A 12,232-nucleotide genomic window follows, 5' to 3' on the forward strand; every position below is an offset into this window, starting at 1 on the left:
TTTGCTTAGTACTTTTATTGTTCAGGATGTTTCTCTGACTCATTAAAGAAAAAAACTTGGTTTCAAAACAAAGAGGCTAGTAAAATCTTGGAGCCATCCATAATATATTAGAAAAAAAGTTGTAGATTTGTGGTATTTTGCAACACAAAACGTAGAAAGTGTTATCTGGAATTTTGGTCATAATAGGATAATCCCTTGTACTTGTGGAATTATGTATTGATGAAGTGCTACACAAATCACTGTTTATATACAGTCCATATGTATGTGTATCCATAACAAATACAAGAAAAGTTAAACCAAATGATTATTTTTCTAAATCACATCGTGGTTGAGAATTATGAAAAGTGAAATGCCAATCGCTAGAATACAGATTGAGACAAAAGGCACGGGAGACCCTCTCCCCTTGCTCAGTGGCTGGTCTGGAGAGGTTCAGAATTGGCCATGGTCTTCTTTTTTTTCTTTAACTTTTTATTTTATTTCGGAGCAGAGTTCATTAACAATGTTGTGATAGTTCCAGGTGGACACCAAAGTGATTCAGTTGTATGTATACCTGTATCTGTTCTTCAAATTTCTTTTCCCATTAGGTTGTTAAATAACATTGAACAGAGTTCTCTGTGCTGTAGAGTAGGTCCTTGTTGGTTATTTATTTTAAATACAACAGTGTGTGCATGCCAATCCCAAACTCCCTCACCATCTCTTGCCTCCACCTGGCCGTGATCTGTCCTTTAATAGTTGACCTTACCTGAGCGTCTTCTGCTGTGCCAAGCTGCTGTTCTCTGTTCTCTCAGGCACCAGTACGTTGGGAAGTGGCCAAGGTGCCTCTTTCAATAGTCCTTCCATCGAGGCTTCTCAGCATCTTGGCTCCAGGTCACGTGGTATCTTTGCTCTGACAGCAGGACGGAGTGTTTTCACACTCAGGTCCTTCTGCCTCCAGAGTGCAATGTGAGCAGGACACAGACCCTGCTAGTAAAATAGTCTTTCATCTTTCCAGATCTGAAGTCATCTTTTAAACTCATTCTGGCCACCTTCCGCTACCCCTTTTTCTCTGGAAGTACAAAGTCTTCAGAACTTTTTTATCCTATCTAAGTAAATCTCATCTAAGTCTATCATTTTGAAAACAAAAATCTGTTAATTTTCCCCTGGGAGTATAGAGAAAGCTTTTAGGCCTCAAAAATTAAAAATCTTTATATCTCTCTTGGGAAGACGGTAGGAATTTTTCATTTTAGCAGGCTAATCTACAGAAATTAAATGACAATTTCTTAATTAACTAATCTCGCCACTTTAATGTTTCACTCCTGTACACATTGTTGTTGGTCCGTTGTTAAGTCGTGTCCAACTTTCTGCGACCCTATGGGATATAGCCTGCCAGGCTTCTCTGTGCATTGGATTTCTCAGGCAAGAATACTGGAGTGGGTGGCCATTTCCTTCTCCAGGGGATTTTCCTAACCCAGGGATCACACCCATGTCTCCTGCAATAGTAGGCAGGTTCTTTACCACTGAGCCACCTGGAAGCCCTCTCCTATACAGACACATACACCTAAATCTAGACATTGTGCCTAAACAGAGAGTGTGGTTCTCATATATTTTAGTCAAAATGTCTCAAATTTCCATCAATAAAATATGCTGATTTAAGGACAAATTAATTTTTTTGACCCTTGAGATGCACAAGTGTCTCCCAAATGATGAGTGGGAGGGGAAGCCCAGCAGAAAGCTGTCAGATGGAGAACGGGAGCCAGTGTTGCACAGCGAGCTCTTCCCAAGGCTGCCCAAGCCCCTGCCTGGGAAAATTACTTTTGCAGATGCTGTGAGTTCTGGGAAGCAGTTGCTGAGCCAGCTTGGGGCTTTTGCATGTACCCCTTCCACATAGCAAAGGCCATAGAATATCTGCACTTGGACCTCTCACAGGGAACTCCAACTCAACTGGTTTGTTCAAAATGTACTCACTGTCCTCCCTGCAAAGTTACTTGTTCTCTGTTTCATGGAATGTTGTCATTTTGTCCTGGTTATCTGTACCGTTAGCATCTTCTCTTTTCCCTTGCTGACTCTCCTCATATCTACCAGCTTCAGTGTTTTATGGAGTCTCCCTCTTTAGTTCATCCCTACAATCTTTGCTATTCTCTCCTTCAGGTTAGTTCAGGCTCTTATTGCTTGCCCTATTTTGGCAACAGCCACCTATAATTATCTCTTCTTTCTTTTGTTACTGAGTACAATTATTTCTGAAATTCGGATCTAATTACCCCATTCCATTTTTAAAAGTTCCTTCTGATTAAAGCCCATACTTCCTAGTTTGACCTACAAGAATGATTAACCTAAAGTAGTCTAGGGCATAGAGGGAGCTATTTGGAGGTCCTGCAATGATTCACACATGAAGAAACAAATTAATGCCATAATAACAATCATGATAATGAAAATGAAAAAGAAAGGCTGGAGATGAGACACACCGAACGCATAGAAAAATTGGGTTTGGTGATTGGTTGTGTGTAGGAGAATCTGGAGAATTTGAGAATAGTACATTTTAAATTTCAGCAGCTAGCAGCGTGATACAACAATTGATAGTTTCTGGAAAGTGAAACTGTCTTCACCTTGCAGCCCAATGATGCCCCAGTACACTACTCACTCCTCCACGTCACACCTGTGACCTTTCTGGTGGACATCCTCCCACCCTCTAAATTGTTTACTGACCCTGCCCTCTCAAACAAACATTACCTTTGTCAAGGCTTTTGAAGAGGCAGAGAAGTAGGAGACACAATATAGCCCCTGTCCTGAAGAAACTTCCCTTTCAGAAGGGGAAAGGACACAGACTTCCAGCTTTGTAGGATCTCACCTGCTATCTATCCATCTTATACTGCCAATCAACTACAGAGTCTTGTACATGACTGCTCCTCATTAAATACTCCTTGAATGAAGTGGTTGAAGGAATACATGAGGAGGTGGTTGGTGATCATTCCAGGTGAGAGAGCTAAGGAGCAGAGGTGAGATCATACAAACAGTGGATTTGAGAACAAAATGTAACCCAGTTTGAGTTAAAGGGCTGTAAAATTGAGTAGTAAAATACCTGATTGGAAGAAAAAGCATTTAAGGCTGAAGAATCAGTTCAAATACTGATAAACAGTAGGGAATTTTGAAACAGAGTTTACAGAATTTAAACTTTAGATTTGTATAACAAGTGATGAAGTTATTTAGAGTTTATAAATGAATGGCATGTGCAAGGCATCACTTTATCTTTCCTGAAACCTGAGAGTTGGCCTTCAGTTCATAACTATGGAGTCATCATCTGAGAAGTGGAAATAAGATTCTGTAATGTGACTATAGCTCAGACTGGGCTTCACATCCTTGTTTTCCTGATGAATACTTCATATGTGGGGATGTAGCTCAACTCATCTACATAGAGCAATATAGTTTCACATGTCCAGTATAAATGCAAGTTATATTTAAGAGAAATGCAGATATTTATGATTTCATGTAAATTTTTAATTACATTGAAAATATTCGATGTTACATACTAATTCCTTCAAACTTTCTTAGATTTTTGGCAGACTGTACATTTAGAACTTCTGACGATGAATGGTACATATGTTTTACTCTGTCATGATGTCACTGTTTAGGCAAAGCAAGATATCAAAGGTGATTTTTTTATGCCAGATCACTATATTATGTGAGTTTATCATTCTTTTGATCACTTTTTCTCTTTTCTCCTGGGCTGGCAAGCAGAGGTTCACCATCTTTGCATTTGATTCTATCGAGATAAAATTAGAAGCTGTGCTGTAACAGAACAACTACTCCTGAGACTCAAATTCCCCGTTAGGCTCTCACACACTGACCTGGAGCCATGGGGTTTGCTTACCTTCACTCTATGTTCCCCATGGTCAATAGAGTCTCAGCCTTCTTTTTCTTCCTGAGGCACCTATTCAGAACAGAATTAAGGTTCCCTTTGCTCACTCTAACAGAACAGATGTTCTCTTTCTACTATTCAACCTTATAATCCAGACAGCTTCTTGAGAAAGATTTCTAGCATAATAACAAATGAGACCCAGTGACTCAGAAAAATAGTTTCTTTCTGTTGCACATGAAATCTCTTTGCAAGACAGAGTCAATGTCGCTTGTGCCCACTGTTTCATCAAAAATGAGATTACTACTTATCTGATTGGCTTTGTTCTTTAGCTGTCAAACTGGAGAAAACTTTCTACCCTGTGACAGTACCTCTGCTCACATCTATATAAACATTGCACACTAATTATGAAAGAATCTGTTTAGTCTGTTCTAAGCAGATGCCATATAAGGGAATGAAATGAGTGATGGTATGGTACTTTGCTACTTTATTACAGGTCTCAGTCTATAATATTGAAATGTACCATAAGTAACACATACTAAGGGTCATAGTCTCCTGAATGGATTCTCCACTGTACATATTACATCATCTTTTTCTCACAATTTAGTTTTCTTTATAGAACTAATAGCAGATTTATTGCTTTTTCGTATTTCCTAAAGAATAAAATTTCACATTCTTGGAATATACAAAATGACAGCACAGATTCAATTAAAAATTCTATACATTTGATCATATGTGTTGTCATTATTTAGTATTACTGAATAGCAAGTCATGCTATGTTTACAGAGTTCAGGCAACTATTTGTTGGCCTTTTGAAAATTAATGGTCTTTTCAGATTTAGCTGCTAGAATAAAAATTTCACTAGTACGAGAAGAATCAGAGCATAGCAAAGAAAGTAGTGAATTGACTCTGGCATTTTCTAGATGGGAGGACTCTGGCGTGCTTTTTAGCCTCAGCTTGCTCTTTTCTAGCTTGGAGAGAATAGCTACTTTACAGTAGCTGTTACTGGGATATTGACAACATATGTGTAAGGTGTTCAGTCAGTGCTAGGTACGTAGAAGATATTCATTACCAACTAATTCCTTGAGGCAGGTTAATAATTGCATAGGTTCTAGATTACAGTGTTTTGCTCCTTCAGAGTAGGTCTGCTGCTGCTGCTGCTGCTAAGTCGCTTCAGTCGTGTCTGACTCTGTGCAACCCCAAGACGGCAGCCCACCAGGCTCCACCGTCCCTGGGATTCTCCAGGCAAGAACACTGGAGGGGGTTGCCATTTCCTTCTCCAGTGCATGAAAGTGAAAAGTGAAAGTCAAGTTGCTCAGTCGTGTCTGACTCTTCATGACCCCATGGACTGCAGCCCACCAGGCTCCTCTGCCCATGGGATTTTCCAGGCTACAGTACTGGAGTGGGGTGCCATTGCCTTCTCCCAGAGTAGGTATACAGGCATGTATTCTCTAGCTATTATAGTTTGTGAGAAAAATTTGTGTATGATAATGACACAAAGAAAATCACAATTTTATTTGTAATATGCATCTTTCAAAGACGTGTAGCATTAACGGTGTGAATCTTGAAAACGTGAAGTTTCTCAGCGTCAACTGGCTGGTCAGTGTAGGGGAAGGTTGTGTGAAAAGCTACTGTTGCAAGTAAACAATTGTAAAAAAAAAAATTGTGAAAAGTGATGTTTAACGTTAGACCTTTCAGTCTTACATAAGTGACACTAAATCTATTGGTGTTGCCCTGTTGCCCGTCACAGTTTTATGTGGACTCTTTCTGAGGTTATATGTAACACTAATGATGGGGTGAAGGTAGACATGATTTTTAGGTCTTCTGGCTCTGAGCATGTAAGTGAGCCATGCTGAGCAAGGAAGCACCTGTTTCTAAAGGAAGGAGTTGTCTGCATCTCACAGACTATAAGTTCCAATTTGTGTTTTCAACATGAACCAACGTGAACCAACATGAACCAATATTAAATCATTCATTTAATATTCAGTAAAATAACCAGGAAATGACTAGTTTTATTAGCTCTTGTACTTACAGCATATCCTCTCAAATGGCGTAATGCTTGTCTTGAATATTATTTTGTTATGACTTAGACCATGAAGACACAACATCTTTCATGACAACTTAAAAAGTGTTGAATCCACATAGGAATTAACACAATATTTCCATTTAATATGTCCCTGAGTCTGAATGAAACATTGTAGATATAAAGTCTGAGTCTTTTGGACCAATTCTGTGAACCACCTGTGATGGCAAATAACCCATTTGTAGGAAAGAGGATATGCAGTCACTCAGGAAAATAAACTTGCAGTCTGAAGCTAGTAAACAGAATGAAGAACATGTAGAGAGTAACTTAAAGGGGCTTTTGTCTAACAGAAGACACTGGGAAGCCAGACTGGGAAATATAGACGTTATTAGAAGGGGAGGTGACACTAACCACAGTTGGCTTTTAAAGGATTTTTCTGGAAGGCAGAATTCCTTTGGAAAACATTTTATATACCAACGTGAATAAATTTCTGAGTTACTCTAGACAAAGATGAATTTTATTTCTTTGTGGCTTTAGCCATATTACAATGCTCATAAACTATTTTACTTCATGCCAGACATGTGGAAGCAATCAGTATATGTAAATGATATGTGAAGGTGAGGTACAGTTTTAGCTTAAAAACTTAGACTGTCTGTGGTCATAAATTATAATCACATCACAAGGAGCTACTTACCTTTTAATGGTAACTTAAATGTAAGAATAATCAGTGATAAATTCTTAAAACTGCTTGTGTTTTCTTAGTTAAGTACAATAAATGTAAAATACAGTGCTACTTTGTGCTGTTATATTATTTTAGGACACAACATTTAAAGGCAAATATTTTTTACCTTAAGTAATTGTTAAAATGTAAGTAGCTGTAATTAGACATAATTGCATTTATCCATGAAAAACTACTTTTTACTAAGGATTGCATTTAGATTAACTGCAGTTGTCCTTTATTAATATTAATCCCCCCTTTTTCTGTTAACATGATATCAATTTGTTTTTTGGCCTATAATATACTTTATATATATATATATATATTCATATGCTTCATAACATTTCATAAATTTTGAACATATAAACCTGAATCAAATCTCATTGCAAAGGAAATAGATATCATAAAAATAAATGTTTCCCTTTCTTTAAATTCAAAACAATGAAACTCTTAGTTTCAATATGATGGTACTGTATTTAAAAATATTTTTACCATCTGCTCTATATAAAGCTGGATATTAAAATAACAGGAATTCAAAGTAGTGTTACTAGATGCACATATACAACTAGTAGAGGGAAATAAAATAAAGTAAAATAAAATAAATCAAAGATCAGTATTAAACATTATCACTTTTTCAATGAAAAAAAAACACAAGATCATATTTTGTTAGACTGAAATCAGGTCAATATGCTCTTAATTTACTCATAGTAAAGCAAACAAAACTCATCCTAACATAGTTCCTTGAGTGAACCAAGAAACAGTCATTATACTAAGTATTTAAATATAGTTCACTGATGTAAGCAAGAAACAGTCTACAAACCTTGACTTTATATGTCATCCTTCATTCAGCAGGCATGCATGTTCTGAACCAGGGTCTCTGACAAACTAGGAAAGAGATAAAAAACACACTTCCATACAGAAGTATCCCACCCTCCTGTATCAACACAGATTACTTAGAGTTTACTATATCATTGATATAACTTTTTTAAAAAGGTGGAAACTTTACAAAATAGAATTAATTCCACAGATTACATGGCAAATGCCAGTTGCTAGCTGAAGTTTATTTCCTAGTGCAATAGTAATATGAGGAGAGGAGGAATGACTAGGAATAGAGAAGCATTGACTAAGATGCTGGATGTGAACAATTCTAAAAAAAAAGACAAATTCCTCAACTCAGATACATGTGCACACGTGCTGTTGTTCTTGCAGTTTGGTCTAGGGTTTTACTGTAACTCAGTATTATGTATTTACTCAGTACATATTTCCATGTTTTATGCTCCTGTTTCTTTAAATAGTATTCTTTTTCTCATCTAAAGAATGTTCTTTCAAAGCAAACTCATTTCAAATGATCAAGAATTTACTAAGTGTAACTAGGCACCAGTCACTATAATGACTACTATGTAAAGAAAAACATAAAGTTAACCCCTATTCTCAAGAACCTGACAACATAGTGCTCACTAGTGTACCAACCAATGATCAGGCAACTGGTCCATCATTTAAATATAAGTCAAATGCTATGAAGTTTAGGGGTGACAGTGGTGTGTTGATTATCTATGGTATACTATTGATTAGGGTTTCCCAGCTGATACAGTGGTAAAGAATCTGCCCGCCAATGCAGGAGATACAAGAAATGCAGTTTCGATCCATGGGTTGGAAAGATTCCCTGGAGTAGGAAATGGCAATCTACTCCAATGTTCTTCCCTGGAAAACTCCATGGACTGCAGGCTACAGTCCCTGGGGGGTCACAAAGAGTTTGACATGACTGAGTGACCGAACACACATACATACCCACCCCCACCTCCACCCCCCACACACATGCTATTGAACATGAAGAAAATATTATTTCACAAGGAGTTAAAATTAAGCTAGACTTGTAAGGATGAAGAAAAATTTTGTAAGAAAGAATGAGGAAGGCCTTTCTGTTAGAAGTGCAATTCGGAGACATAAGGCATTAATGTGTATAGTTTATCTAAGAAGCCACAAAATAAATTCAAAATTAATTTAATCTTTATGGAAAGGAGTAGTAGGTAGTGAGGCAATGAAGTATAATTCTGAATTTCTGATGATATAAGGTATCAATGATGCTGTATAACCTTTGATCATTTATCAAATAAGTACTAATATGGTATGCAATGAATCATACTCTGAGCATGCACAAAGATGGCGTGCGTTCTGCCTAAGGAGTCTCATTTAGTGGAGAAGGTAGGCGACTTTGTCAAAACACACATTATGAGGCAAATATGCAAAAAGTAATATATCCCAGCAAAGAACTGTGAGAATTCAGAAATTTAAGGTATCAAAGAGGCAAAGCATCTGGAAAGTCCTCATGTGAGAACAAGCATTTGAGGTGGACCTCAAAGAACCTCTTACAGAAAATATTCTAAGCGATGGACGTCAATAAATAATGAGTAGGAGAGAAAGTGTTTGGGGTAGGTCATGATATGTATATTATTTTAGTTTGCTTAAGCATATATTTTGGGCTTCCCTGGTGGCTTGGTGGTAAAGAATCCATCTGCACTCAGTTCGATCCCTGGGTCGAGAATTTACCCTGAAAGAGGAAATGGCAAACCACTGCAGTAATCTTGTGTGAGAAATTCCTAGGGTTGAGGAGCCTGGTGGGCTACAGTCCACAGGGTCACAGGGAGTTGGACACAACTGAGAATATACCCTAAGTATAATTTTAAAAAATCATTTGAGGTATGTTTAGGTTGTTGCTCAGTCACTCAGTTGTGTCTGACTGTGACTCCATGGACTGCAGAACGCCAGGCTTCCCTGCCCGTCACCATCTCCCAGAGCTTGCTCAGACATCATCATTGAATCGGGGATGCCATCCAACCATCTCATCCTCTGTCATCCCCTTCTCCTCTTGCCTTCAATCTTTCCCAGCATCAAGGTCTTTTCTAACCTTTTCTAGGTTCCAGGTGCTAATTGAATAATCACGGGCCGCTAACTTGATTTCTCTGATCATACAACACATGACACCAAAGAATTATTCAATAACTGTTCCATCTTTTATCCTTCAATTTGCAATGGAAATGTTTAAATATCCAGTATAAATTACCATCATTATTTTTAATTCATATGTTAGTACATTATAGGTGCATGGCACCAAGCCCAGAACCATAATCTAGTTAGATTTGGTAGAACACAGTAGTTAAGAATGTGGTATTAGTAATCAGGAAATTGGGGCTCACAGCTGATACATTGAACACTAGCAAAGTGATTGGCATGGTGAGTGCCCAGTGGTTTTGCATTTTAATAGAAAATACAGGAATGGCTCACAAAAGGAGTTATCAGGTCAAGTGATAAAAGTATATAAAAGGTAAGTGTGATGGAGAAGCAGAGGAGACATTGTTTACAAAGAAGTGAGATGAGGACTGAGGAGTCAAGGAAAGGTATAAGTAAGATAAGTGAGGAGCTGAGATAGTGCTATGAGCAATTAGGTAAATACATAAGCTGTATTTGGGAAAAGAAAGGCAATCTGTTTGACTTTTCCCTCTATTGTATTAAACATTGATTTAAATAAGCTGTTTCAATCAATGTAGCTACACTTCGTGATGTAGATGCTAATTATTGTGATTGATTTTCTGTTATTATCCCTGTCTTCTGAAAAGATTGATAAGCAATGACTCAATCAAGATGTATAAAATAGAAAAGAATTGAAAGAGCAAGATGACTAAACATCTCAGTATTTGTAGCTCGGAAGAGTTGTTTGACACAATGATCTAGCCAAAAGTTTATCAAGACAGTTAAAGGATTAGACATAAATAAAATAAGAAGAGTGGAATCCAAAAGAGGAAATAGATTCTGTGAGGTGAATTTGGGTAAGAGGAAACTTACTTAAAGTTATATTAGTTGATGCTTTATTTTTTCTTACATCTCTCATTCGAGACAGGAAACAACTATAACTAACAAAAGTATTCAAACTATTATAAACAATATTGAATTGTTTAACCATAATGACTACATAGAGACTTCTGAAGGTAACTTATAAAAAATGAACATAATATATATCATACATGAAACAAAATTTATAAAATTTGTTGTTACTAAACAATAGCTTATTTCTATAATCTCATTAAATTTACCTTGTTATTAAACTTGTGTTTAACAGTCTGTGATTCCTTTTAGTTCAGGGAAATAACAGAAAGTTTTACCTTATGTGACAATAATGGGCAGGTGCCATGGCTAAATAACTGAGACATTATATCATAATCATTTAAAAGAATAAAATGTGTGGCCTATCAAGGGGAACTAAAGACAGGTAACCTACAAGGAGATTGTTTATTATATATATAATGTGTCTTCCAGTAGGGTACAGATCAAAATATGCTTTATAAAGCATGACAGTTACACACAGTAAAGAGTATGTTGTATGCCCTTTAGTTCTGCTACAACAATTCTAAAGGCATTCCACCAGATTACAGCTCTATTCTTTTAACTATTTTCTCTTAAATATCTCTTACAGAAGAATGAGTTTTATTTGAATGAACATGTTTCATCATGCTCTTTTAACTTTTTGAAGCAGCATTTTCTTAACTTTTCTTCTGTGTGTTCCTAATAATAGAAACACAATTCCAAAAATATCTTCAAGAAACTTGATCGTACTACTGAAGTTGTTTCAGTATTATGACTCAAGGCTAGACATTATTATGCAACAATGAAGAAGGCTTAGGTGGTGCCATTTTTTCCAATTTCCAGAGTCAGTTATCTTCACTATTGAAACTGAATGTTGCACACTCTAAACTTAATGCCTGCTGCTAGGAAATATGACTCCAGATTGAATCATCTGAATAATTTGCTAAGGTAAATCTAAATCATTGCTTTCATTTCATAAACATTGTTAGAGAGACTAGGAAATGTGAGTAAATAGGAGATACTATTATTGCTCTCTGTCAGGTTGGAAATGTCTTTTAAATGCTTAAAGAAATACTTAAGCATTCTTAAACAAGCATTCTTAAACGGGGCTCTTCAGTCTAGATTAAGCAATAGGAAGACCAGCTGTTTACTTGGTCTACAAATACTGATTTTTCTATTATTGCCTTTGGAGTAAAAGAGTTCATTTTAAGCCACTGTTCCAGAACCTTTTGGACAGTAATCTGGCACCCTAGTGGTTTTCCATGCCACCTTTCATAAATAAATAAGCTCATACATCTTAGAAGATAATAGATGACTTTTTATTTTTAAAAGGTATACATCAAACTCATGGTATGTTTTCTATTAAACACAGGAAGTGAGAACCATTTGTGGTAAAAATTCCAATAGGAAACATATTTACACCCCTCTGATCTTTATTCCAGTCTGGATAATAATTTTTTGATTTGTCTGCTCCTTTTTTTTCAAAGTTCTTATTATTCATACTAATTGGGACCTTTATTTAAATGGCTTCAGCAGTCTGCAGCACACCACAGAATAACCTCTTAATGTGCATTTAGTAACAAGATTTGTATCTACTGAAATATAAGAACTGCATTGTAAATGATTTATAAATTCAATGAAGTAAGATATTGTATGTATTAAAAAGGGAGCAACAAAATAGAATCATTCTTATTCTTAGAAAAAAAATCAACTTTTAATTCATAATTTCATTTTAGACTGTCACAGATTTACCATTTCCCATACCAAATAAAGTGATAGGAGTGTTGTGAAAATGTAATGCTTG

At 36.4% G+C, this 12,232-nt stretch overlaps 1 protein-coding gene across 8 annotated transcripts in view; it reads left to right on the plus strand.

The window, feature by feature from the left end:
• Window positions 1-12,232, plus strand: part of SEMA3A (semaphorin 3A) — a 506,842-nt gene that overhangs the window by 296,406 nt on the left and 198,204 nt on the right. Inside the window, exon 1 of one of the 8 annotated variants that reach the window (XM_043462895.1) lies at window positions 11,306-11,376. The exons of the other annotated variants lie outside the window; for them this stretch is intronic. Within the exon in view, the coding sequence (XP_043318830.1) occupies window positions 11,321-11,376 (56 nt within the window). The 5' untranslated portion in view covers window positions 11,306-11,320. Of the gene's footprint in view, window positions 1-11,305; window positions 11,377-12,232 lie in introns of those variants that run through there. 8 annotated transcript variants of the gene reach the window in all.

The sequence above is a fragment of the Cervus canadensis genome, chromosome 3 (assembly GCF_019320065.1).
Source record: "Cervus canadensis isolate Bull #8, Minnesota chromosome 3, ASM1932006v1, whole genome shotgun sequence".
NCBI lineage: Eukaryota > Metazoa > Chordata > Mammalia > Artiodactyla > Cervidae > Cervus > Cervus canadensis.